Source organism: Verruconis gallopava (genome assembly GCF_000836295.1).
Source record: "Verruconis gallopava strain CBS 43764 unplaced genomic scaffold supercont1.5, whole genome shotgun sequence".
In the NCBI taxonomy this organism is placed as follows: Eukaryota; Fungi; Ascomycota; class Dothideomycetes; order Venturiales; family Sympoventuriaceae; genus Verruconis; species Verruconis gallopava.
This window is the reverse complement of record NW_015622141.1, coordinates 396092-421104: the sequence shown is the minus strand read 5'-3', so window position 1 is coordinate 421104 and position 25013 is coordinate 396092. Positions and strand designations below refer to the sequence as shown.

The 25013-nt window shown below is 51.0% G+C and overlaps 9 protein-coding genes across 11 annotated transcripts; 5 read left to right on the top strand and 4 right to left on the bottom strand.

Moving 5' to 3' along the window:
* Positions 1-821: 821 nt before the first annotated feature.
* PV09_02048 (uncharacterized protein) lies at positions 822-2215 on the top strand (the record flags this gene model as incomplete). The annotated part of the gene is made up of 4 exons (XM_016355034.1): positions 822-842; positions 966-1282; positions 1331-1850; positions 1907-2215. 4 exons carry the CDS (start codon positions 822-824, stop codon positions 2213-2215), a joined length of 1167 nt encoding a protein of 388 aa, XP_016217050.1.
* An 86-nt stretch (positions 2216-2301) lies between these two features.
* Positions 2302-4203, bottom strand: PV09_02047 (uncharacterized protein). The gene has a single exon (XM_016355033.1). It carries the CDS (start codon positions 4065-4067, stop codon positions 2574-2576), a length of 1494 nt encoding a protein of 497 aa, XP_016217049.1. The 5' UTR covers positions 4068-4203; the 3' UTR covers positions 2302-2573.
* Positions 4204-4485: 282 nt separating this feature from the next.
* PV09_02046 lies at positions 4486-5903 on the bottom strand. 2 transcript variants are annotated; one of them, XM_016355032.1, is made up of 3 exons: positions 5804-5903; positions 5004-5557; positions 4486-4947 (listed from the first exon to the last, which is right to left on the bottom strand). In XM_016355032.1, the coding sequence occupies exons 1-3, from the start codon at positions 5824-5826 to the stop codon at positions 4778-4780; spliced, it is 747 nt and encodes a 248-aa protein (XP_016217048.1). In that variant the 5' UTR covers positions 5827-5903; the 3' UTR covers positions 4486-4777. The 2 variants fall into 2 exon arrangements, with proteins under 2 accessions (XP_016217048.1, XP_016217047.1); XM_016355031.1 differs by having other exon boundaries at positions 5004-5903.
* Positions 5904-6171: 268 nt separating this feature from the next.
* On the bottom strand, positions 6172-7739 carry PV09_02045. Of its 2 annotated transcripts, XM_016355030.1 has the most exons (5): positions 7453-7739; positions 7075-7261; positions 6899-7018; positions 6717-6839; positions 6172-6667 (listed from the first exon to the last, which is right to left on the bottom strand). In XM_016355030.1, exons 2-5 carry the CDS (start codon positions 7252-7254, stop codon positions 6509-6511), a joined length of 582 nt encoding a protein of 193 aa, XP_016217046.1. In that variant the 5' UTR covers positions 7255-7261; positions 7453-7739; the 3' UTR covers positions 6172-6508. The 2 variants fall into 2 exon arrangements, with proteins under 2 accessions (XP_016217046.1, XP_016217045.1); XM_016355029.1 differs by having other exon boundaries at positions 7075-7739.
* Positions 7740-8466: 727 nt separating this feature from the next.
* PV09_02044 (uncharacterized protein) lies at positions 8467-10275 on the bottom strand. The gene is made up of 2 exons (XM_016355028.1): positions 9712-10275; positions 8467-9658 (listed from the first exon to the last, which is right to left on the bottom strand). Exons 1-2 carry the CDS (start codon positions 9945-9947, stop codon positions 8680-8682), a joined length of 1215 nt encoding a protein of 404 aa, XP_016217044.1. The 5' UTR covers positions 9948-10275; the 3' UTR covers positions 8467-8679.
* Positions 10276-10672: 397 nt separating this feature from the next.
* Positions 10673-12092, top strand: PV09_02043 (uncharacterized protein). The gene is made up of 2 exons (XM_016355027.1): positions 10673-11604; positions 11658-12092. Exons 1-2 carry the CDS (start codon positions 11258-11260, stop codon positions 11791-11793), a joined length of 483 nt encoding a protein of 160 aa, XP_016217043.1. The 5' UTR covers positions 10673-11257; the 3' UTR covers positions 11794-12092.
* A 1910-nt stretch (positions 12093-14002) lies between these two features.
* PV09_02042 (protoheme IX farnesyltransferase) lies at positions 14003-16304 on the top strand. Its single transcript, XM_016355026.1, has one exon. It carries the CDS (start codon positions 14017-14019, stop codon positions 15526-15528), a length of 1512 nt encoding a protein of 503 aa, XP_016217042.1. The 5' UTR covers positions 14003-14016; the 3' UTR covers positions 15529-16304.
* A 2597-nt stretch (positions 16305-18901) lies between these two features.
* PV09_02041 (uncharacterized protein) lies at positions 18902-21668 on the top strand. Its single transcript, XM_016355025.1, has one exon. The coding sequence runs from the start codon at positions 19590-19592 to the stop codon at positions 20961-20963; it is 1374 nt and encodes a 457-aa protein (XP_016217041.1). The 5' UTR covers positions 18902-19589; the 3' UTR covers positions 20964-21668.
* A 1166-nt stretch (positions 21669-22834) lies between these two features.
* On the top strand, positions 22835-24596 carry PV09_02040 (uncharacterized protein). The gene is made up of 2 exons (XM_016355024.1): positions 22835-23356; positions 23458-24596. Exons 1-2 carry the CDS (start codon positions 23219-23221, stop codon positions 24295-24297), a joined length of 978 nt encoding a protein of 325 aa, XP_016217040.1. The 5' UTR covers positions 22835-23218; the 3' UTR covers positions 24298-24596.
* Positions 24597-25013: the final 417 nt, after the last annotated feature.

The following is a 25013-nucleotide window of genomic DNA, read 5'->3' as shown; positions in this document are numbered from 1 at the left end:
TCTTCATGGGCTGTCAGTCCAACAAAGACAAGCACCACATCCTCCTCATCCGCTAATTCAAGCTCCTCAAAGAGCAGCAGCACGTGGTCTTCATGGGCTGTCAGTCCAACAAAGACAAGCACCACATCCTCCTTATCCGCTAATTCGAGCTCATCAAAGAGCAGCAGTACCTGGTCTTCATGGACTTCCAGCCCTGTCAAGTCAAGCACCTGGTCAACAACTCATTCGACTTCTTTGAAGACTAGTGCTTCCTCTACATGGCCTCAATCCATCTCTTCGCAGGGCAGCAGCACTTCTTCGTCATGGCTTCATCCAAGCTCCTCCAGGAGTAGTAGCACCTCTTCATGGTTTATTTCGAGCTCTTTTGAGAGCAGTAGCACGTGGCCATCTCACCCAATCTCATCTAAGAGTAGTACTTCAATTTCGTGGTCGGCATCTCCTTCTCAAACAAGTAAGTATTCATGCAGACTCCTTCGCGACGTGGACAGTCCCTTCACGAGTTTCAGATTGCTTTGGACGCATGGTACTAATTTTCCTTAGGTTCAAGCTGGTTTAGCATCTCTTCACAGAGCTCTTCGACCCTCGGATCTCCTGTCCTCCCATCTCCGTCCTCTTGGTCACATTCGCTGTCGTCAATTGCGCCGTCTTCTTCAACCTGGAGCCGTGGAGCAAGTCCGGTGATTCCTTCAACGTCTAGCACGAGCAGTTGGAAGACTTCGACCACCTGGTCATACACATGGCCAGTCAGCAATTCTGCAGGCGCTGTGGCTACTTCATCGGTCTTGTCATGGCCACCATCGTCATTGAACACATATTCTACGATGCATTGGACCAACAGCAGTGTAAGTCTTTCGTTTACTCATGATTTAATATAGACTCTGGGATGCTGCACGATTTTCAAAGGAGCTTGGGATTCTTCAAAGCGTTGCATGTTTGACGAAATCTTCACCCGCTAACAAATCCAGGTGCCTGGCAATCCCAGTTCAAATCCTGCTAGTCTAAGCTCTGTTCCTGGCAGCCCTACTTTCATATCAATAACAAGCTCGTCATTCGTTCAAGTCAGTCCAACGGCCTCACGAAGTCAGCCTAGTGGCAATGATTACTCTCACTCTATGAATCCAATCAGCTCCTATCCTATATCAACGTCCTCGCATCCTGAAGGCCCCGGTTCTTCACAGACAGCAAGACCACAGGTATCTAATTCACACGGTAATTATAGCTACGGCTTCACTACCTCCACCGTCTACACGACTACCACGGTCACAATCACGAAATGTCCTGCGTATGTACATTCGTGTCATGAATATGAACTTTATACTGAGATTCATAGATATGTTACGGATTGCCCAGCCGAGTCCACTGAAATTCGAACTTCAACGATACCAGTATCAACGACAATATGCCCGCTTGAAGGTAATGAGTTACCAACCCATACCAAGGGCGGATGGCTTAGCTCTGCCGCCTTTGAAGTGAAACCCACAGCTGCTTGGCTTCCGGAAAGTTCTGCCTTCAACGGATTGGTTGGTGGTTTCTCTTTCCCTTCGTGTATTCCGACCACAACCAAAGTCTACGTCACAGTGACCGTAACTCCCGAGCCGACAGGAACGGACCTGTGGAAACGCGGTCCAATCCAAGCACCGCAATATGGCTTCCCAGACTACACGTACTCAACATCATGCGCCACCACGACAACTACATCATATACAAGCACATCTACAAAAACCTCTCAAGTTCCTCCATGGGGAACCACCACCGTAACCAGTTTATATGCTACGACAACGACCGTGACACCGTCTACTCCAGCCTGGGGAGTCTTAACGCTGACTGCCAGCCCTTCGGGAACTGCCTATGTCAATACAACAACCTGGGCGTCCCCCTCGATACTGAAGACCACGCACACCTTTAGCACTACGACTACATTCTTGGTGACGCCCACTTCAGGTACACTTACGCTGACAGCCACCCCGTCCGGCTGCAGCACGACTTCCACGAGTACTTGGTTGAGCCCGTCTACTCATACCATGACTTCGAGTGTTGTTTCGACCTCCACAACCATTGTCACACCCACTTGGGGTATTGCGACAACGACAACTACGAAGGGTACGACTACAACCACAACAACTCGCTACGCCACAACGCTGAGTACGACAACTACGTCTACTTCGACTGTAACCAGTTGTCCCGTAGCAAGTTGGCCATAACATGCCCCGACTAATAGAGACGTAACGAGCCATTAATCTTGTAAGAGGTATTTATTTTGATGGAACAGAAATGACAAATTTTTAATTCAATTTCACACTCGTGCGCGCGAGTCTTCGCGTTTTCAACAAGGTAGATAGATTATTTATCGTTTAATTCATGTACATATTTTTTTAACCTATGCTGAGGATCATCTTTGGCCTGGACCTTGCGCAGATTAGCCCAGTGATGTTGTGTCGAACACGTGAGAGTGACTCGAAAAGCGCCCACAGGGAGATTATGCCGAGTAAGATTTAGACGAACAAAGTAGCCCAGGCGCGAGGTAGAGACAAGAAATAGAAAACTTTGTCGGGATAGCTAGAACACAGCATTGTCTATTCCGTATCGTCCGATGGCCTTGTGAATAGTAACTCGGGATCTGGGCCATCATCATCCTCGTACATGCTCTTTCTTAATGCCGCGCTATGGGATAGCGATACATTGCTGCTAAAGCCCTCTGTTGCACTTTTAAACAAGTCCTTCGTGCTGCTGTTCTGGGTAGAGATACTCGGCTCGTCCTCGGACGCATCATCATCGACCGACTTGGTCCTCTCCACGTCTGTATGACGCTCCTTTCTCAAACCAAAAGATTCCTCTAGCAACTCCCTTCCCTGCTGTAGGGCCTCGACTTCGGCTTCTATGCAAACCTCTAACAATCGCCAGTGCTTCTTGTGGGCCAGATCTAGCTTGTCCTGGACGCTGCTCAATACGGCTTCCATTCTTCTTAGAAGCTCCTCAGGCGTCGCTGACGCAACAGGAGATTTTCCCTTATCGTTAGTTGAGTTTTGCTGCGCTAGCTTGCATGTCTCTTCTCGCAAGTATCTCTCAAACGCTGTAATTTGAGACACGACGTCTTTCCAGACGGCAGCGCCATCCTCCAAAGCAGCACGATCGCGTCGAATAGCCTGGCGTTTCTTCTTGATCTCTTCGATATCGCCCTGCCAATGTTCCCTTGCCATCTCGAGCGTGCGTCGCGTGACAGGAAGAGCTAAGAAGGGAGACTTGTCGCTAGAACGATTGTCCTGTACAGGAGGAGCCTTTAGGAAATTCTGGACGTCCTGCTCCAGCATTGAGAGACTTGTTTTATAACTACTGAGCTTTGAGAGAACCGAGTTCTCAATGTTCGAAATTTCATGAAGGAGGCTTCTATGCCGCGTCTTCATTTGCGCCAGTTTCACTTCCATATCCAGTATATCGTTCTCCAACTTTGAAGCCTCTTCTTTGAGGGCTCTCGACTTTGCTCCTGTATCTTCATTCTCTATCGCTGTGATTTTCTCACGCAAACCTTGCTCTTTGCTTGACCACGCATCTAGCTGCTTCAGGATAGCCTGACTGTCTCTCAGCTCTCGCTTCAGGATAGCATCCTCTTCTTCCTTGACTGCTGCACAATCCAGAACAGTTTTCCATATTCCTCGCCTCGCAGCTCCCAAGCTGCGCTTCTTTGGTTTGCTCAGCGACGGAGCAGGGGACACACTATGGCTCCGCAAGCTGTACGTTGTCTGAGTAGGCGTGTCAAGAGATTCGTCATCATTGGGCACATCGCCTTCAAGCCCGGCGAGCAAGCCGTCGGACTGAGCGTCTAGGAGGTCTTGAAGCTTTTGCTGATAATACCTCTCTCGCCTCTCAAGGACAACCAGATCGTAAGGCCGCGGGCTGCTTGCAGAAAGAGAGCTCTGCCTTCCCACATCGTTTGATCGAGGCACGAGGATGCTGTCGCTCACCGGGGCAGGAGGAAATGCTTCGGGTTCTTGGTACGTCTGGTATAACGGCAGATCGTAATCCGTTCGCTGAAGAGGACGGCTCTGGAGCAGTGATCGGAAGAGCGACATCGTTGCGTAGACGGCGAACACAGGCTTAGCGGAGACGGGTTGAAAGAAGAGCCATGGTTTCCACTAAATGCAAGGCAAATAAGACATTTGGCACACGACTGCCTGACTCTCGCTGTAAATAGTCACAGAGCTCGGGCTGTTTCCAGGTATGACCAACCGCGCAGCCAATCACATGTCCCTGTACCTCGAACTCAGCAGGCCGCAGGTTGATGCTAACGCTTGCTCTCCAATCTCCAGCATTTCGTACCGGACGTCTTTTTTGGCACCTAGCAGTCAAACACGAATTTCTCAAAAAAAAAAAAGTTTGACCGATATATGAAAATTATCAGAGTCAATTTCTTTTCGATATGTAGAAGATAGCGCAGCTCTCTGATCTGCGTGACGCTCACTCGGAGATCACGCCTCCATTGCATTTTCAGCGGGAGCTCATTTTAGAGCATACGGGACAAGACATTGCCAGACTTTACTCCTTGGCAAGGCGGTAGATGCTATACCGTAATCCACTGTTCTTCCATTATTCAAATACAACGCCTCAACTTGCTTGTGTGATCAAAAGCCTTTTAACACCGTGAACCCTCCTCCACCGAGCTAAGCAGCTAATCTCCAACTCGATGATATTCTTTGCCATCCTTGAGACAGCCAGCTGACCTAGTGCCCTACTTTTATCTGGTCTTTTGAAGACGCTCGCCTTTCTCTCGAACTGGGTAGTCTCATTTCTCTTTCCACTCCTCAATTTTTACGTTTTTAGCATCGTCGTCGACGATGAGCCTCCACGTGCTGAACTTGATTTCGTTATATAGCTCCTTTGCGGCCATCCTGGCTCTCTTGTGATTGGGACCAAGACCGCCTAAGCGTGCATCCTCCTTTGATCGCCATATGCCTGGAGATTGTATCAATGTGAAGAACACTTCGATACGGACAGAGATAGGCCCTTACAAGTAGCTAAATTTCGCTCATGTTCATCACGCTTGCCAAACCAGTACTTCAACAGCTGTCCGCTCGCAACGGCCTCGAGATGCGAGGTCTTATCCAAATCATGTAGCCTTTGCTGATCGACACCGGCATTGAGCTGGGAGCGGAATATGACGGTGTAAAAGTCCCGCGAGGTCCATGTGTGCCCGATGTCCTTGGCCAGCAACCGCAAAATCGAAAGTACTTCGGTCCAGTTAAAAGAGCTTAGATAGTCCGCCGTGGCATAATCTGCTCTGATGGGCTTGAGGAATGTAAGTGCTTGAGCAAGTAGACAACATTGCGTATCCAGTGTTCGTATATCCAGAAGGTGATTTGCGTCGTTGTATGGTGATGAAATCAGGTGATACGACCTTGGTATATTCGGCCAAATGTGACGGTTACCTGGAAGGACCTGCAGCGAAGCAGCTGCGTCGAATCTCAGGGCATCGAAGTCCACCGTAATAAGTGATGCCGATATCAGTGACCCTTTCTCTCGCGCCGTTTTTGTCTTGTCGTAATGTTGCATCGAACATTTATGACTATCCAGGCCTTTGTTGTCAACAGTGATGCAATCAGAAGCCGATTCGATAGCTACAAAAACAGCGTCCTTAATTCCAAAATTTTCCTTGTGCGGTTGGAACACTGAGGACAGTGTCGCTGTAGTCATGATGGTGCTTTGAAGCAACAGGTTTGCGTCGTTTGTCTCCGTGTCACGTCGGTAATGAACAAGAAGATACACTGTCCTGGGAAAAACAAATCAGGTACGAGAGACAGATTATACGTACTTGATACTTAAGATCGCATCCATGGATGAGTTTCAGCGGAGCGTGCAAGGCGTGAAATATTCGCAAGCGGTTATGGCGTGCTTTGGCGCAATGTTTGCTCAAAAGCCTCAACTGTTGGCGCGCTCATGAAATATATATATGGATAATTGCCATTACATTACCAGTTTGCTGCGAAAGCATCAAAATGACCATTCCTGATTTGCAACGTCGAGATTAAACTCAATCAGCCCTGTTAAGGTACAATGCAAAGAAACGTCTGGCCGGTTGTCGGTGCTTGCCGTTTAAAACGCCATTTTTAGATCTAGTGTGAAGTCAATCAACATCTTCTTCATGTCTGCTATCAAAGTTCATGCAAAAGGAAAACATGCCTCGATTAAGTCAGGAAATGCTGAGAAAAAATTGGATCTGGATAAGAGATGCCGAGACGACTGATGATGATAAGACACGTGTGCGGCCTGGAACGTGGCGATCCTCCCGGTGCAGTTATCATTGGTTCAGAATTTCATATCGTTTCTCTGCAGAATTTGTACATTTAAAAGTATAGACAGATCCATTTGCTCGTCCCTCGTTACAGAGAAGTAAGGCTTTATCATCATTGGCCTCATGTCATGCTCCGCGTCTAAGTCGATACACCAGTGAGACCTAGTTGAGCTCAGTTCCAATATCAAAACAAAGCGAGAAAAAAGTGTTCAAAAAATTTCGTAATCAAACAGATTCAGGCACTCCGGACATGTTGTAATCTTCCTCTACTGGGGCAGGATACGCCTCAAGGCATAGGCGCATAGCCTCGACTTGCTCGACCCAGTCTGGAGCGGAAAGGGTCTTCGTGGAAATGTATCTGGCGTCAAGCACTTCTCGAAATCGCTGACAAGTATTAGTGCTTGTCTCATTGCGGACAAAAGAGGTGTCGTACGCTAACAACGTGCTCTTGCCTGTGCAAGGCACCCCCGAGCGCACCGTACAGGCTTCCAGTGGACTTCATTATGGTTCCGAGCGCAGTAAGCTGGTTTAATATCCTCTTGTGTTCGGAGATGAACTATCATCAAAATAATCAGTGATTTGAGACTTGAGCAAGTATAAGTTTGTTTCACATACGTTGTACAGAACCAGTGCGAGCTGCGGTTCATCAGTCTCAAATGCCTCATCATCCAAGTTCAGATCTCGTATGCACAGCGCTGCCGTTCGTGTTATCTTAGTGAGTTGAGTAAGAACTTCCTTGGGGAAAAAAAATTAACATCTACAGTTCTATGCGACTTAGGTTCGAATCTTACCGGTGCATCGTAACAATAAGTCTCTTCAGTCAAAAGACCAAAAGTTTCCTTGTCTTCATTCATCATGGCAATGTGCTTATTCAGCGCTCTGCAAGATCCAATCATGTCCTCTAGATTTGACCGTAGCGGAGAAATCGTGCCCATTGCGGACGTTGGGAGGCCATCGATTAGCAGCGGCATCTTGAAACTAGAAGGCGATCTCGCAGTCAGTGATGGGTGACTGACGAACATGAGGCGGTTCGCGATGCTTCAATTTCGTCGACTTGAGATTATGGAAAGGGGAAGATTTCGAATACGAGTGTCGGGCATATATATATATACGACTACAAAGACTCGTTTCCCACGGTTTGACAAGCGAAACCAGGTTTTCAAATTTACCTTGTTTGAGAAGGGCGCTCGATCGCCTTGTGGGCTGAGAAGAGGAGTTACGCTTGGCGTCAGGGGATACGCGACTGATAGCTCTCCTTGTGCACGCAATAGATTTTACTTCCCAGATGGGATGCGATCGAAAGCGCGAGATGCAAAAGAAGGAAGAGTGTAGTTTTGTGAGGATCGAGTGAACTTCTTGCAAGAAGCGTCCTATATTTGCCTGCGAGACACGAGTGCTTCGGGAATGAGATTAGTCTGGCAGATCCTGCTGTGTAGCGTGCGTCCTTGAGATAAAATAACCGGTCATGTGCATGAAAAGGCAGCGCGTCCCGGAATCGTAAGCGGCTTCTATTCAAAGGACCCAAGATGCGGAATGAGACGATTCTCGGGCCACGATGAGATCCAGTTTGCTGGAAGTGAAGACGCACAAACGCAGGGCATAGAGCACGATAGGCCCCAGTGATCAGGCGAGCCCCTTTCTGTTAGTGATCTTCAGTGAGATCAGCCGGGATCTTATGCAATGGGCATTGCGCAGAAGGTCAAGGCTTAAAAGAAAGTGGTCGAGATCTGGGGCCAGAATGGCGCAGTCACGGATGCACTGGACCAAAGAGACGGACGCAGATTTGGCGCAAAATCTGTCAGCTGAAGTGATGATTTAGTTCTATGCGTTCAGTGGTCCGGAAACGTGATACCTTGCATAAGCGTGCCAACATCTTGTGGTTCGGGGAGTGGTAATGAGAAGCATTCATACCTTCATTCTCGAAATACTTCTCCATTTAATTCCCGGTTCGTTTCGGTGTGCACAACCCTACTGTTTTCTTGAATTGGTGCAGTGCGCTGAGATCGCCTCCGACATAACAGTCATGGTGTGCGATAACTCCACGATCACCTTTCTTCTAACCACGGAACGAAGCGTTGACACATTGCATGAGCTCAGCTCGTTCAGCTCAGATGATCATCACCGAGAACGGAGTCCGAAGCTCCAAAACTGTGAAAAGAACTTGTAAAGCACACGTTTGTCGAGAGCACAGCATATTATTTTGTGCGAATGACGCATCGGCACTATTTCTTCGCTCACTCGCATGTTATTAAATTTTGTTTCCTCGCGACAGTCCGACGTAGCGCTCCATCTTGTCTTACAAAAAGTTCAATTTAGGAGGATGGAAGGACGAATGAAAGTTAGTCGAGTGTAATGTAGAATTGCGCCTTCACACACCCGGTGGTGAGCATGGCCATTCACCCATCTCCAGGATTGCATGATTCATCTGCTGTGGGCTTGGTAACTACGCAACTAGTCGTACCGTTGGACAAGCTTTCGAACCACTGCCTGATTGCAGTTCTAAGTACCCTCTGCGCGGAGTGGCTCCGCCAAAAATGGCCTGCTCCTTCAACTTCAACGAAATGAAACTGCGACGCTGGTTTTCCTCCGATTTCTTTTGCCCAAGCTCTGAGCTTTTTTCCGGATGTAAACATGTCATCGGGGCCAAACACTGCTAACGTTGGGTTCGAACTAAACTTCTGTAAATCGACTTCGCTGTGTGCTCGCAGAGCATTGGAGCTGAACGGCAACGTAACAAATGCCGAGATGGGAGGCAGCAATGGCGATACCAATAAGTATGCAACCTTCAGCTCGGGTACAGGTGACTTTATTAGCTCTACAGTTGTGTGATCGGCTGCCTCCGCTTGGGTTCCGGCGATTAGGCTAGAAGACTCATCCTGCTTCTTTCTCAAGGACCCAAGCTTCCGCGCGAAGTCGAGGCTCTTGCGAACATCCGAACTAAATCGACTGGGGGAATTTTCGCCGCTCCGTCGTCTCTTTTCTGGCGATGTTTCTTCCCCACCCACAGACAGTGTATGGCCATGATGAGCATTAGAATCGCGCTGTGTGGATCGTATTTCCAAAATTGTCTGCATAGCTAGATGATGAGCTCTGGATTTGATTTCAGTATACGCGCTTCCTTCCGTCGCAGCATCGAATGCCTTCAGCACATCTGCCGGGGTCGGAAGATGAGTGCAAATCCAAGAGCCGTAGCTGTACCCACCAAGCACGAGCTGTATCGGCAAACTAGATTGGATGTCGAAGACTTCATTGTCTGCAGTAGTCTCGACATCACATCTGCGCAAATACTCGATCATGAAACCAACTACCGATTCGTAGTCAGCTCGTTCTGCCTTCCCTGTCCAGGACGTGTGTCCAGCCGAGCCATAGGCACCTCTAGCGACATATCAGACACGAAGAATGAAAAGGCATTTGCTAGCTTCACATACCGAAAGTTGAACGTGCAAATGAAGCCAAAAGACAGCTTGGAAATTTCAGATACGACCAGGCCGACCACAGGATCATCATAACAGCCTCCGAGAGGAGCGTAAGGATGGGCTATTACGGCGCCCCGAGCGCGATATAAGCCCGATCCGATGTTGCTTGAAGTGGAATAGTACAAGCGACAATCAAGAACAGTATCATCGTGAATTGATGGTATCGTAAAGCTCAGTTTTGGCTCCATCTGAGCAATGAGCACCGTCTCGAAAGGTTATGATGGAATCTTGGCACATGTTTTGCCAGCGGAACTTCACAGGCATCGAACAAGCCCCATCGTGAGAGAAGTTGTCAGAAGTTGCAGTATTCGTAAGTACAGACTATATTCTCCAGCACGATCTTCGAGAGCGCGGCGGGTGCCATGGTGGGGTCTGCCTAACATGCGGAAAGATCACATGACAACCATGTTATCTTACCAACATGCCAAACAGCTCATGCGATCCAAAGTAATAATCACGAACAAAAAATCGTGTGGAAGAGAATACGACGTGATCGATAGATAATATGCGACTTCTATAAAATGCGAATTAGAGGCTTAGGCTGAAGCTTAAACGTCTTCCGGTCACATGCCTCTAGCGCGTTGGCAGTGCATATCTGTGCTCGCCTTTTCTTTACAACACTGCACGACCGCGAGGTATCTGAACTGCATTCGTACACCGTCCCGCCTATCTTTCACTGTCGTCGGGCCGATTACTTACACCTCGAAAGTTCAAAATCAGGTCTTGGCAGCTAGAACAGGTCTGTCTCGTGGGTTACGGTCAAAAGCTGCTGTGGACTGTCGTCCGCTAATTAGCGAGCATTCAGCAAGTGTCGGCCAAGCTGATCTGCACATGGTGATCCTTGGGCCTCCCAGGAACCTTTGCACATAGGTGATTGTACGACCGGTCCGTCGCGTTATTACGGGCATGGAACGCTGTAACAACCCAGGCCGAATGAGGCTCCAAGCGTTCCTGGCGCTTGAACCCTTTATTGGCCAAGCAACCCTCGGCGATTTACATCTCTGTAACCCCATTCGACATTTTGCCCTCGCCCGGTTGTATCCGCCTTTCAACCGGTCATGTTTATCTGTCGAATGGCTGTGCGCAACCAGACGACATCCCTTTCTGATGCCCTGATGCAAATCCCAATGGCCTTAAGGTAACTCTAATCCACTGGGGCCCAGTTTCCAGCTTTTCTTCGGCTCGTACGATACAACCTTCCGATGTGGATCCGTCCATTTTTGGGAGTTTTCGAGGCCTCTTAATCTTCCTCGTTCCTTTCAAAGGCCTTCGACATTGCATCAATACGATCTTTCAATGTCTTCTCGAAGCCAGGCCACGGCTTACGCGTCCTAAGCTCCTAGTATTTGTTCTTGGCATCGTTTCGCGAGCTTTGAATTTGTGTTCAGGCCCGCCTGTATTTTCCTGAGCTCGGCGAGTCTTGCTTCCACTTTTTGATCTGCACACAAAGCCTCTTTTTGGTCATCCATACTAGCATCTCATTGACTGCCTCTACAATATGCGTCACGTTTTCGCAAAGTCCGCGGCATTGCTTGCTGCTGCTCTCGTCGGCGCAGTAGAAGGCGCGGCCCTAGTTGGCGAAGACAAACCATGGCAGATCTACAACCTGTCCATCAACGCACTGCCAACAAATTCGACGCAGAAAAACGTAACACAGCACATTACATTCATTGCGGTCGATCCCAACGTCGATAGCGGGTTGAATTTCACAGCCAATTGTTCGAGCTTCCTGCCTGTAGGCCAGTCGCTCTTTTCAAATGGCTACACGCCATGCAACTTCACAGACGCCGGTTTCAGTCTGCGGCAAGAAGGTGTGTTATGGTTTCACCGGGTGTATAAGAACGGGTAATCCGCCATTCTCCAAAGTCGCCGCCGTCTGAAGCTGACTAGCGAATCAGAGAACCAGCACCTTGGGACACGACAATTTGTGTTGGGAACACAGATTTACAGAACTCTAGCTATTACAGCAATGGTCCTGATGGTATGACGGTGGTTCAGGATTACATGGAGATCGCTTGCACCATGATGACTTGAAATTTGAACAAAATCGGTGATATCAAAAACTTTTTCAAATGTCTACGTCACTTCTGTTACGGAAACGTAGAGAACTTCTGTTGCTCGAGGCCTGTGTAGGTGCAGATTAAAAGTAAAGATACCCAGGTAGCTGTTAGATGTACTGCTGCCGACCGCATTAAGTGTAATCTAATATTAAGGTCCTAGACATCTCACATTCTACAGTCATAGCCAACTCAGATGTCAAAAGGTATATATTCCAGGCTAGCATCAATAGTATGTTCTCTGTTCCTCCATGCTCTCTTGTCAAAGAGAAAAACCGAGATCCTCTAACTTGTATCCTTATCCCATTCGAACAAGTTTTCTCAAACTATGATGTATTTTCACATGACTAGCAGCAGGCTTGATGTCTTCTCTACTTGCCACAGTTTCTTCTGATCGCTCGAGGATTATAACCTCAGAATGTCAATGGCGGCATCCTTACGACGTTTTGCCAACTCGTAATCGAACAGAAACATACAGCCAGCCATCGCGAAAGATTTTCAGCGCGAAGACCAGGCTGATTCCAGTTCCAGAGGGGCAACCAAACGCTCTCAAGATCGATGGCATTGGCGAAGAGCGACAGGGTCGGATAGTTCATCGTCGAAAGGATTGTCGAGTAGCGCCATTATGCCACTTCAATCTCACGTAGTCAACGTCGCATCCTTGGCTCGACTTGCCTTGGAAAGTCGTGAGACGTGTGGGTGTCGGCAAAAACGAACTTGCGGCTGTATTAATGCCCAGTTGCTTCGTTGTAGATCGTATTGTTGAGGCGGAGCAAGCCAGGGTTAAACTTTTGCAGACTTTCGCATGCTTTAGCAACTCTACTCTTGGACTACTTGCCCGGCCTGCACTAACTGCGCCGAAATGCAGGTCCTGTCCATCGAGTTGACATTAGCGTAATGCCTACGTCTTTCGCGTTTTAAGGAAGTTGTTAAGAAAAATGTAATGACATCAACAGGTATGGTCATTCGACGGTACATACGGCATCCCGAGACTATCAGATGCTCGCCAGAATCTGTTCGCGCGTGCTTATATACTTTACTACGCAATTCGGCTGATAGGGCCATGAATGGTAAGAACTTTGTTGGAACTGGATTCATGACACAGGGTTCGTTAAACTTTCCCATTCGACAACTCTGCTACTTTCGAAAGCAACATTCAATTGCATGATCTTCACAAAGGAGGGAAAAAAAACATCTACCTTCACTGGCTGATGGCTTTTGTCATTTTTTTTGGCCTTCAGAGTGGACATAATCACATACCCATCCCCCTCCCATCTTCTCTAACTTGCGTTTAGAGCAATTTGGAACGTCATCAGACAGGTATTGCGGATGATAATAAGTAGATAAACAGTCTTCCAAAAGTATAATGTCTAGGATGAAGGTCGAACAGAGTTGCAAGCTCACGATGAGATAGCTAACTTGGTTAATCCAGGAAAAGTATCTTGGACGAAATCAACTTCTTGGATATATCGTCGCATTGGAGTCTTTTCGGCTGTAAGCTCAGTAAAGTTGACCAGGGGCTTGTTTTCTGCCGTATTGTGCGCGTCTGTTAGGGGGAAGCCTTTCAACTGGGAGTTTAGTCGTGAGAGTGACCATACAAATGTGGCGTTAAGGATCCCGAGGTTGTCAATAGGTATCGTCCGCATAATATGTATTAGTTTTCTCCAATTCACGCCTTTTTTTTTTAAAAAAAAAAAAATGGTCGGATATGATTCATCGTTCGAGGTGCCAGTGGATATACGCTGGCAGAGCGGCGTTAGAATATTGAACATGTACTCTTCTTCCCGCTAACGTCACATTTGCGACTATATACGAAATTTATCTTCAGCAGACCGATACATGTGATGTCGGAAACTCTACTGAAACCCAATCTCCGGTTCCTTCATGAGCTCTGAGGTGCTTCGCATTTGCGTTTTACCGTCAAGCACATATCCCTCTGAAAAAGAACCGCGTCGATCACAGAGATTAACTACCTATACGAAGTCACCAGTCGTCGAGAAATCTATGGGTATTCGTGTTCTTCTCAACAGAGGCCAAGCAAGGAGAACGACACAATGTTGTGCAAAGTGGCAGTATGGAGAGATCGGTGGAAGCACCCAAGTTTTGGGGGGTAAGGCAACAAGGCCGTAAAAGTCGAATGACCATTTCGTCTCAGGAATCGCCAATCCCGACTGCTTGACATTGATGCCATTGACGGACAATGCTCCATCCGGGTATTCTCTCAAGGAGAATAATTTCTCCTGGAGTTGAAACCATCTGCTCAAGATGTCTGTCGAGGCTTTCAAGGCTTCCGTTACATGGTAGTCGAGGTCTCGCCACCTCGACCAGACACCGGCAAGACTCGAGTCTCGCAGCTCGCGGGTACCTCTTTAGGGATTATTTTTCGGCAAATGGAATAGAAAAAGAGCTTCCACGGGGCTCGAGATCTCGATACGGTGGTCGAACTACGCGGGAGCAATCAACGGCTTCCCTACAAGCGTCTGATTCTCGGACGGAGAGCACTGAAGGCTCTGAGGCAACATCGAAATCAGACACACCAATTGCGCTGAACTCTCAACGCGAGGAACTTCCACATCGGAAACGGAGGCGGCGTCATGATCACGATCAGTCGGGCGAGCCGGCTATTCCACTAGATGCCTCCAATCGATTGACCACCTTATCTTCGAACATGCCAGCCAATTCCTTCCGAAGACTATTCACAACCTATCTCTCACTATCGAAACCGAGACTTAGTTTTCTTATTGTTCTTACGACCACTGCGGCGTACAGCGTGTATCCAGTGCCCACTCTTCTCGAGACTGCAACCACAGCCGCGCCTTCGCTGAGCACCCTAACACTCGCATTCCTCACTACCGGCACATTTCTTACGTGCGCATCTGCTAACACGCTCAACATGATGGCCGAGCCAGAGCACGACGCGAAAATGAGTCGCACCCGTAATCGGCCGCTGGTTCGAAAGCTCATCACGCAGCGCGGTGCGCTTCTATTTGCTATCGCAACAGGAATCACTGGCACCGTCGCACTCTGGTTTGGCGTCAATCCCACAACCGCGACCCTAGCAGCAGCAAACATCTTTCTATACGCAGGTGTGTACACGCCAATGAAGCGGATAAGCGTGGCGAATACATGGGTGGGAGCAGTGGTTGGAGCCATACCTCCTTTGATGGGCTGGACAGCTGCAGCGGGCCAGACAGCAACGGGACCGGGCGATTGGCGTGAGCTTCTGCTTGGCGAGAGGAGTGCAGGCGGTTGGCTTATGGCTGCTTTGCTCTTTTGCTGGCAGTTCCCTCATTTTAACGCGCTTAGCTGGGGCATAAGAGAAGAATACAAGAACGCGGGATATCGGATGCTGGCTTGGACGAACCCCGCCCGCAACGCGCGGGTTGCGTTGCGTTATAGCGTGCTCATGCTGCCCGTCTGCTTGGGGCTTGCTTACGCCGGGGTTGTTGAGAAGGCGTTCATTCCAATCAGCACCGCTATCAACGGCTGGGTTATTTACGAAGCAGTACGCTTTTGGAAGCACGAGGGTAAGAAGGGAACGGCCAGAGCGTTGTTTTGGGCAAGCGTCTGGCATCTGCCTCTAATACTTGTATCTAGTATGATTTTGAAAAAGGGCCTCTTGGAGCGATCTTGGTCTGCTTTGACTGGAAAAAGCATTGACGAGGAGGAATGGGAGGAGCTTAACATTATTTCAGACGATGAAGAACCATGAGGGCTGAAGGTGAATAGGTATTTGTATCTCAATCGCCGCTCAAAGAACCCAACATAGGTGCACCTGCGCTTGCCAGCGGGTATGTACGACCGTATCAAGATGGTCACCAAAGTAATATTCCCCGAGGCAATCATATTTTGGAAACTCTACCGCGTTGATTTTTCCTATTCGAGAAGATTATGTAGCTACCCGCTTTCTAGGTCACGTTTTCAATCATCGAATCAGATACTTTGCATGATTACTAGCGAAAAGAATGTATCTCAGTCCCAGAAGGATCCTTTTTGACCAAGAATACTTCCAATACGATACACATCACCAGGGGACTTTGGTCAAAGTTGCCGTGTGAGAATTGTTCCACGTTGAGCGGACTGGATCATCGGCGTTTGGTCGCTGGACTTGCCATCGCCAATGATGGCGGAGCGTGTTGAAATCGGGTAGCTCCGTCTCGCCGCTTGCAGGTTATGCGTTAGACAAAGATTGCGACAGCCACACGCGGAGAAGCGGCAAGCAAATGAGCATCTAGAAGTCCGCAAAGGATATCAAGGGGCCAAAACGATACGAATGGATGACGCGTACCGAGGCGATTGACGGCACCGAGCTTCTCGTCGTGAAGATGTTGACATTGCCCGAATCTACATACATCCGGAGGACTTCTTGGACGCAAAGAACCGGACTTTGTGAGTAGCTTTTGTGCGAGATTTGAGAGACAAGGCGCTGCCTGGACCGGACGCAGCTTTATGAATGTGATTTGAGACAATGATGTACGAAAGTGGGCGGGGTATAAAGGATTCCTCTTGGGGCACGTGTAGACCGACCTTCCGCTTTAGTCATGATCTTCTGTGATGGCAGGCTTGTACTTCACAAGTCCCAATTTTTTTTTTTTTTTAAAAAAAAAAAGCGTTATCGCTAAGAAAAAAAAAATTTTTTTTTTGCCATCCAATCCAGTATGTCAAGTTTGCATCTTTCCTTGTCATGCTGAGCTGTGAAGATAATAGAGGTAGGATATGAAAATGCGGCATGGGCCACTTTGCGCTTTTGACAGAACATCACAACGCTGGCGAAGATACCGCCGGGAAATCTCCGATCTGAAGGTCTATCCAAGCCTGAAATGGATGCATTATCGGCCCAGATGAGCTGATGAGGGAACGTGGAAAAGGACAGAGCTTGTCGTGCCCGACGCAAGGGAAGAAAACTTTGCCTCACCTGGACGAGACCAATCAAGCCGGCAATACACACAGCTTGACCTCTGCAGCTTTGGACGGTGGACCAAGAACGGCTTACATGTCCGAGAAAATCAATTGCTCTCTGCAACTTGGGCGAGAGAGGCATGCAAATGACTTTTAGAGTAGAGTTGGGCGTCTCACCTCATCATCATCATCATCATCATCATCATCATCATCATCATCATCATCATCATCATCATCATCATCATCATCATCATCATCATCATCGTCGTCGTCGTCATCATCATGATCATCCCGGCCTCTCTGTTGGTACAGCAGACGTTGTCAACTCCACCGGCCTAAGAAAGCCATTCATGTTCTTAGATGGGCAAAGTTTGTCAACAGAGGCAAATGAACGCAGGCTATCTTTTTCTTGTGCCATCTCGAATGAGCGGTGAGCACAATGCTCATGGGACCAGCAAGAGGCCGCGGAAATCCCGACGATATAGCTTCGAAGGCGCTTTTGTCGGTTGTATGATTGCTCAGAGCGCACCTCAACCCCGGCCGTAGTTCACGCGCGCAGGTTCGCTGCTGCGAGAGGGATGGGCCCCACTTTCCTTGACAGGCACAAGACAGGACACGCGTACGGCAGACTTGATGGATTGGAAGCGGGAATGACACGCGGGCAAACAGATGAGTTGCTGCTGTCACACTCGAGGCGATGTTGGACAACGCAGGTGCTCATTTCACGCTCACGTCAACTAGTTGCGTGTATCCGCTTGTTGTATAGCGCAGAGGTGACCCGGCCCTCGAGCCACTTGCCACTTCGAGCCGTGTGAGGGATGGCGTACGAGGCAAGGCCGTGTTCCAGGAGAGAGGATCCTTTAGACAAAATCTGGACTGGACTGGTGCCAGGGGCACTGGTGGATCGCCTAGACATGATGAGGGAGGGTGCAGGAGCGCGGGACTGTGCAGCATGCGTTGGGAGTGGTGGATGACGCGGCTCTCCACGCTACGGGCTCGAGAAGCGGGCGGTTTCTCTTCCCGTTTGGAGCTCAACGTCGGGCGCCCTTGAATGCGAGTGCGCAGTCGAGGCCTCCAGGACTATGCCCAATTCTCCGAAGGGGCTCTTCAGCCGTCGAGAGAGTTCTGGCGATTCTTGCCAGCCTGGGTGGGATGGAAGGGCGTGTTTCGTGGGACAATGTCAGCCGGGATACGATCTCATTCCGTTCGGAGGCTGCGGCATTGTGGAGGTACAGCTGGGAAAAGATGGGTAGCAATACAGCGCCAAATGGCGGACGCGAAAGCTTGCCACTCCAGAAAAAAAATCATGATTATCACAATGCGCGTTCTCCCAGTGGCGACGCATTTTACTTTTACGATACGAGATGCTGCCAGAACGGGTTGTCGTGCATACGTTTGCAGGCGTTGCGGCTGAAAGGAGGGAGAGGCTCTGATTGGCCCAGGCGCTGTTGGCATTCGTCAACTTGCAGATCGTCTCACACGGTAAGGAGCAGAACAAGTCGACGGCGGTTGAAACAGGGGAGATGCGTTCATACACGGACGATTCGCGGCTGCGTTTCGACTGCTCTGAAGTGCTACAAGCAAGAGGACCGCGGCTTGAGCGAGGCGTTCGGTGAGCAGGGCGACGACTTGGGAAGAAGAGCAGCCCGAGTTGGCAGCGAGAGTGGACAGCCACCAAGGCCGGTCTGTCATGTGCACACAGCGAAGCTTCATGGCACGACGTCTCACAAAGAGGACCAAAGGGGATTCTTTGACAGCGAGCTGTCTCCATTGTGTGCGCGTGTACCGGAGGTGCGAGGGCAAGGGTGAGTGCGTAGTGGCTTGCCGCCCACCACGCTCACCAACGGGGCCGCCGCCCGCCCGCACGCCTGACACGGAAGGGCTTTGCTGCTTGTGAACGAGCGCGGGCAAAGAGGTGAGAGGAGAGCGCGGATAGGGAGACCATCACACAAGCTCGCCAAGCAGTCCCGGCGTCTGGCTCGCGGGAGGACGAGGAAAGGCAATTCAGGCCCGTCGTCGCAGTGCTCCCGCACGCACGCTGCTGCTGCGCTGCACGCGGGCTGGCGTGCGTACGACCGCAACGACGGCACGCAGCAAAGCAGGACTCGACGCGACGACGGCCTCTTCCCCAGCAGTTCGTTCTTCGCGCCCAACCCTTCGTCTGGCGCGGCGCGGGTGACGAGGTTCGAGCTAGTCGAGGTCCTTATTTGGATCGCAGATGCTTGGCGCATTACGACGCTGACTTGCGTGGCCCCTGCCGATGCGAAATGTCTTTCTGCGCGCATGTCGCCGTCAGCAGCGTCCAACGCGCACCACATATCTTTCTGCCCTCGGTGCTTCTTGACCACGCCCGCGTTCTTCTGCTTCTTCGTCCTCGCGCCGACTCGCATCGCAGGCTCGCCCGACCCGAGCGACTCTGTGCCTGTTCGTGCGGTGAATCAGGCAGTCTCGTGTGGCGGAGCGTGCGAGGCTTAGTCGTTCTCGCAGACGCAGGCAAAGGCTTGGCGGGACGCGCAAGCATCCGCATCTCATCCCCACTGTCGCCCGAAGACCAGCACACCCAAGTCACCGTACGCCCGTCTCCCTTATCCCTCCCTCTTCTCGCACTGTTGCCCAACCCACTCCTCAAAAACAATCCACCCCCGACCTCTGGATTGCCGTCGCCGCCTTCGTCTTCGCCATCTGCACAGGCGCTTCGCTTCCTTTGTCAGCAGGGGCTGCACCTGTCTTGGGACGACAGCCTGCTGAGACGCGACCGATCTCAGCTGTCGATCACAGATCTCTTCGAACCTTCCGTCCCCCCCCCCGCTTCTCCAGCAACGCGACTGCGCTGGCGACGCCAGTTCACACCTTCGTGGATCTCCTCTCCAAGCCATGGCGAATCCTGCCAATCCGGATCGGGGCGCTTCGTCGTCCCGCAACATCTTCGACGGTCAGGCCTGTCGGGAGCTCACAAATCAGTTTCGCCAGATCCTCAGTACAAAGCGGATGAATGCGCTGAGCTCACAGTCGTCCTTGTTACGGACCGGATCGCAATCGGCGCGGCATCGAGACTACAGCTCACCGCTGCCCGCCGATGACAGAGGCAGCACTCCGACGCGGTCCTCCTCTCTTCGAAATATACCGCTCATCCCACAGCCACCAACAGATTCGCGATCAATAAGGTTTCGCAATATGCTGCACACGCTATCGAGCATGCCGTGCAAATGGGAAAACCCCGGCTTATTGGACGAGGCGTTAAAGCACGTGCCGCTGCAGCAAATTTACAACGAGGCGGAGGAAGAAAGCCAGATTATGGAAGCCGAAGCCCAGAGTCTGGGCCCTGACAAGAAGGCAGCATGGGGCTATCAGGACTGCGTGATTCGTGCGCTCATGCGGTGGTTTAAGAACTCCTTCTTCTCGTGGGTAAACAACCCACCATGTCAGCACTGCGGCTATCCGACCGTCGGCGTCGGAATGGCTGCGCCAACTCCAGATGAGCGAGCGGGAGGCGCTAATCAGGTGGAGCTGTACAAGTGCTCCTTCGAGGCGTGCGGCTCCTTCGAGCGCTTCCCCCGTTATACCGATGCGTTTGTTCTTCTCCAGACTCGAAAAGGCCGAGTCGGCGAATGGGCGAATTGCTTCGGCATGCTCTGCCGAGCCATGGGCGCGAGGGTGCGGTGGATATGGAACTCGGAGGACCACGTTTGGCTTGAGATCTACTCTGTGCACCGCAAACGATGGGTGTCAGTCGACGTCTGCGAGCAAGCGTGGGACAAACCCTGGCTATACACGTCGGGCTGGCAGCGAAAGCTTGCATATTGCATCGCCTTCTCGGCGGACGGCTGCATGGACGTGACGCGACGTTACGTGCGCAACTTTTCCAAATGGGGAGCTGAGCGAAGTCGCGCGCCGGAGGCGGTCCTGCTTTACATTCTCGACGAGATCCGTGCCCTACGACGGAAGGACTTGGCCAAGCAGGAGAAGTTCAAGCTCGAGGGCGAGGACATGAAGGAGTATCGCGAGCTACAGGGCTATGTCGCGGGCGCCATCGCGCAAGAAATTTGCAAAATCATTCCAGAGCAGTTGTACAATGCCCAAGCGCAACCGATCCCTCCCAGGCGGCAAGCACCCAAGCCGGATGCGGACCAGCAGAAGGCAGAAGAGGCGCGGCAGGAAGCCGAGAGGAATTTGGCGAACAGAGCGGCACTGAATGCGGCCAGACGCTCCCCTAACCCGCATAATCCGGAGCAACCACCGCAACGATGAGCAAGGACTCATCCATTAGTTGCATAGAGGTCAACTACCACACTCCTGCCCTCGTGGATTCTTCCATCCCGACCGTTCTCCTTTTTTTGTGCACACACACACAGAGGAAGAAGGGATATGGCATGTGCATGCATGCATGCATACATTCAGAGCGGGACCATCAGGCAGCGCGCGACGACCCAGAGGAGGATGAGACTCACTGGGCATACAGAAATCGACCCTGCCGAGCTCGTTGATTCGAACCGCACACGTCCTCCTTTTCAGGATAACAACTACCGTCTTCTTTGTCACAAACGGGATATTGGGGCTCCTTCAGCACGAGCGAGAGCATTGTACCAACAGAATATCATTGCATCCGACGGCGTTTTTCTTTGCTAGCCTTTTCTTGTTGTCCATTCGATTTCCATTCCTCACGCATGGAACGCTTACTCTCTCCGAGAAGTTTCGTCACAGTACATTTAGCAGGCAAGCACTGGCGGCACTTATTCTTCCACTTTTGTTTCTAGTCCTCAATCCTCTGCTCATATACTTTCAGAGGGGCGTTTTTCATTGCGTGTATGTTATTACATATCAAGAGAGGGAAACATTGGGAATGCTCGACATAAGAAAATTCATAAAGGATATGGGTCGACGTTGGGTGAACGACGAGCATGACGCAAGATGTTTGCATACAAGGAATGAACGAAGTACAGACTATTTCTCTACCATGGCACTGTCCCGAATTTTTTTTTATTTTTTTAATCAGTCTTATTTGCTTTTAGACGTACCGTTGCGACTTTTTCGGGTGTTGTGGGGCGACGTCGCGGCCTCGTTCAGGAAGATGATCTCGCCCAGTAATGACGCGTACCGCCAAGCAAAAGAAGATCATGTGAGAACGCGTCGGTCGTGATCGGCAGAGCAACAAGCAACAGGAACTGATAAAAAAAAAACCTGCATCATTGAGCAAAGCAGGGTGGACATTTTTCTTGTTACCTTTGTGGGATCATGTGACTTGAGCGATTGAGGCGAGAGAGTGGTCGCAAGTGAGAGGAGTTCACAGTGAGTCAGTCGTACAGCCAGTGGGGGGGTGAGTCAGCACGGAAAGAATTTGGTTTTTGTGTGCGCCAGCCTCGGGGGAACACGCGGAGGCCCAAAAGCGCAGGGTTCGGCCTATTTTTAGCCGCTGCCTGGAACTTCCGAGCTCGACGGGGCCCGGACTAGTGCAAGAAGAGTTAGTGAGGCTCTTGGCAGGCGGGACCTTTTGAGCCCTGCTGCTGGGGCTGGAGGGAGCGAGCGTGTCACTCTTCGTCTTTCCGCCTCTGCGAGCCACCGAGGACAAGACGCCGCCACGTCTTCGCCCCCACCATTCTCCCTCCCCTTCTCGGCGTTCGTATTTTTTGATAATCTTCGACAACGTCGACAGGAGAGAAAATGAGGGTGGATCAGAGTAGGGAGACGGGAAAGGGACAGTGCGGAGTACGCCAGGATGGCACGCACGTGGGGGACGGCAGCAGAGGAGAGAGACGCACGAAGAAGGAGAAAAGAGAGTAAGGTCGCCGTCGTTGCTGTCACCGCTTTGCGCGTTGGGCGAGCCCCTCAAGCCTCGTGTTTTTTTTTTATTATTATTATTAATTTTTGTTTTTTGTCGGTCGCAGTTCATTTGGTTTCAGCTGGGGCGCGCGCTGGTGAGTTGCTGCGCCCCTCGCACACGCTCATACGCCTTGAAGGTGCTGTGCGTAGACCGCGAGCAGTGAGCAGCAAAAAGAGGCAGCACAGCCCAGCCTGGCGTGTCCCCTCCCCCAAACTGTAGCGTCTTCCAGGTCAGCGTACGACCCAAGGCCCGCAAAGCCTTGCGAGCGCACTTGCCCACCTTACGTATAAGACGAGCACGACAGCCTTCTGCCGTGGCAACGCATCTCATCTCCGTCCGCTTTATTTTCTTTTTGGTCCTGCCGGTCTCCTCACCGTCACCCTCGTTGTCTTCCCGTCAGCTTCATTTCTTGTGCGCCGTCTTATCCACTCCGACCCTGGCCCACCAGCTCGTTTCGGGGGCTGAGAAGATCTGACCTTCGTCATATTTTGCTTGCCAGGGCTCCACCTGCCCAAAGACCTCGTCGGTTCATAAACACACAACGCACTCGCACTCGCTCGCACGCATACGACCGTCTCTGGAATTGCGCTGCTTCAATTCCTGTGGCGCAACCCACTCGCTTTGCCGACCCTTTCGAATCGATTGACAGCAGTCCACCCGCCGCAACAGGCGTTCATCACACATCATGGGTAAACTCGGCAGAATAGCGTGCATAACCACGCCCATGGTCCTCACCGTCATCTCGTTCATCCTGCTCGTTGTTGTCTTCCTCGGAGGATGGAACAAGAACGACTCGAACCTATCGTCGCTGTACTACTTCAAAGTGAGTAGTTCTACCCCCCTCAAAAAAGAGGAATATCCATAACCTAGTCGACTCTCTTCGTTCTGCAACGCTTGACGCTGACAAAACACTCGACTTGATAGGCCGACACAACGGGCTTCAAGAGCAATATAACTGAGTCTGGAGTCCTCAGCATAAATCTGCCAGGCTCAGCAGACGACCAGCTCCGCAACTTCCTCAACCAGCTTACCAGCTCCAACGCGAAGAAGAACCTCTCGGACATCTACGAGGTGTACCTGTGGAATTACTGCTCCGGCAGCAAGGAGAGTGATGGCAGCGTCAAGCTGACCTACTGCTCCGCCCGCGAGGCGCGCTACTGGTTCAACCCGGTTGAGGTTTGGGGCTTGAACAACTCGGGTGTTGCGGATCTGGTGCCCAAAGAGATCCAGCACGGGCTGAACATCTACAAGGCCGTCAGCAACTGGATGTTCGTCGCCTACACCATCGCCTTTTTCGCCACGCTGGCCAACATCATCGTGGGCCTGCTGGCCATCTGCTCCCGCTGGGGCTCCTGCGTGACGACCATCGTGTCGTCCGTGGCGACTCTGTTCACCTTCCTGTCCGCGCTCACCAGCACGATCCTGTTCTCGGTGCTGACAGGGACGTTCAACTCGGTGCTCAAGACGTACGGCATCAAGCTCAGCGTTGGCACCAAGATGATGAGCGTCGACTGGCTCGCATTCGCCGCCTCCCTGGCGGCCACGCTCTTCTGGACCGTCAGCATCTGCTGCTGCTCCGGAAAGAGCGACCGCAAGCGTCGCGACGGCGAAAAGGGCTACGGCGGCGGAAAGGGCTACCAGCCGCTGGGCGACAGCCGCGGCTCGTACGCGCAGCCGCCGACCAACGTCGAGATGAGTAGCTTCGGCGCTCACGGTCCGTACGGCGGCCGGGAAACCGCCTACGAACCGTTTAGACACAGCTAAGAGGCAGGCTGGATTCCACAGACGGGGCTTGTACGGCCGAGGTCGACGCGGATAGAGCGACCTGACGGCCACGTTGTTCACGATGTGTTTTGTGTGTGGGCGCAAGATGATACCCGAATCGCTCCTTCTCCTTCATCTTACATACTTTTGGATGGTTTGTATTCGTTTGGCGTTCCAAGGGTGAGCAAAACGCTCATGTGAGGACTCTGCAAGACAAGCAGAAGAGTTATGATGATGTCGTAGGATCAGTTAGAACTAGCATGCCGAGAATCAAAAACGATTGACTTGGCTTTCCCCCGCATCCCACAGCTTTTCCCGCTGTTCGATTTTGGCCCAGAGCCTGTCCGTGCAGTTCACTGTGTCGTGATGATTTTACAGTGCCTCCATTCTGACCTTGCTGATGTCGTTGCTTCGTCACTGTCCGCTTATCAGCGGATGAGGGTGACGGCTTGGGCGATGCAACGCCCGTTCTGCAACTGTGACCTCGACGGTGCGCATTTCCTGATACAGAAAGCGCTGGTTGTGCAACCACAGCCTCACCATCACCTCAGCCTTACCGTTCTTTGCTTTGGCGATGTACAACGCGGTCGACTGTTCTTAGATCCACGAGTCAAGCATATCGTTTTCCGGCCCTTTGGCTCGACACATAATCAGGCTCAAAAAAAAATACCATCTCAATCGGGCGAGACGGCTTGGTTGTTCCCCTGCTTTCTGCG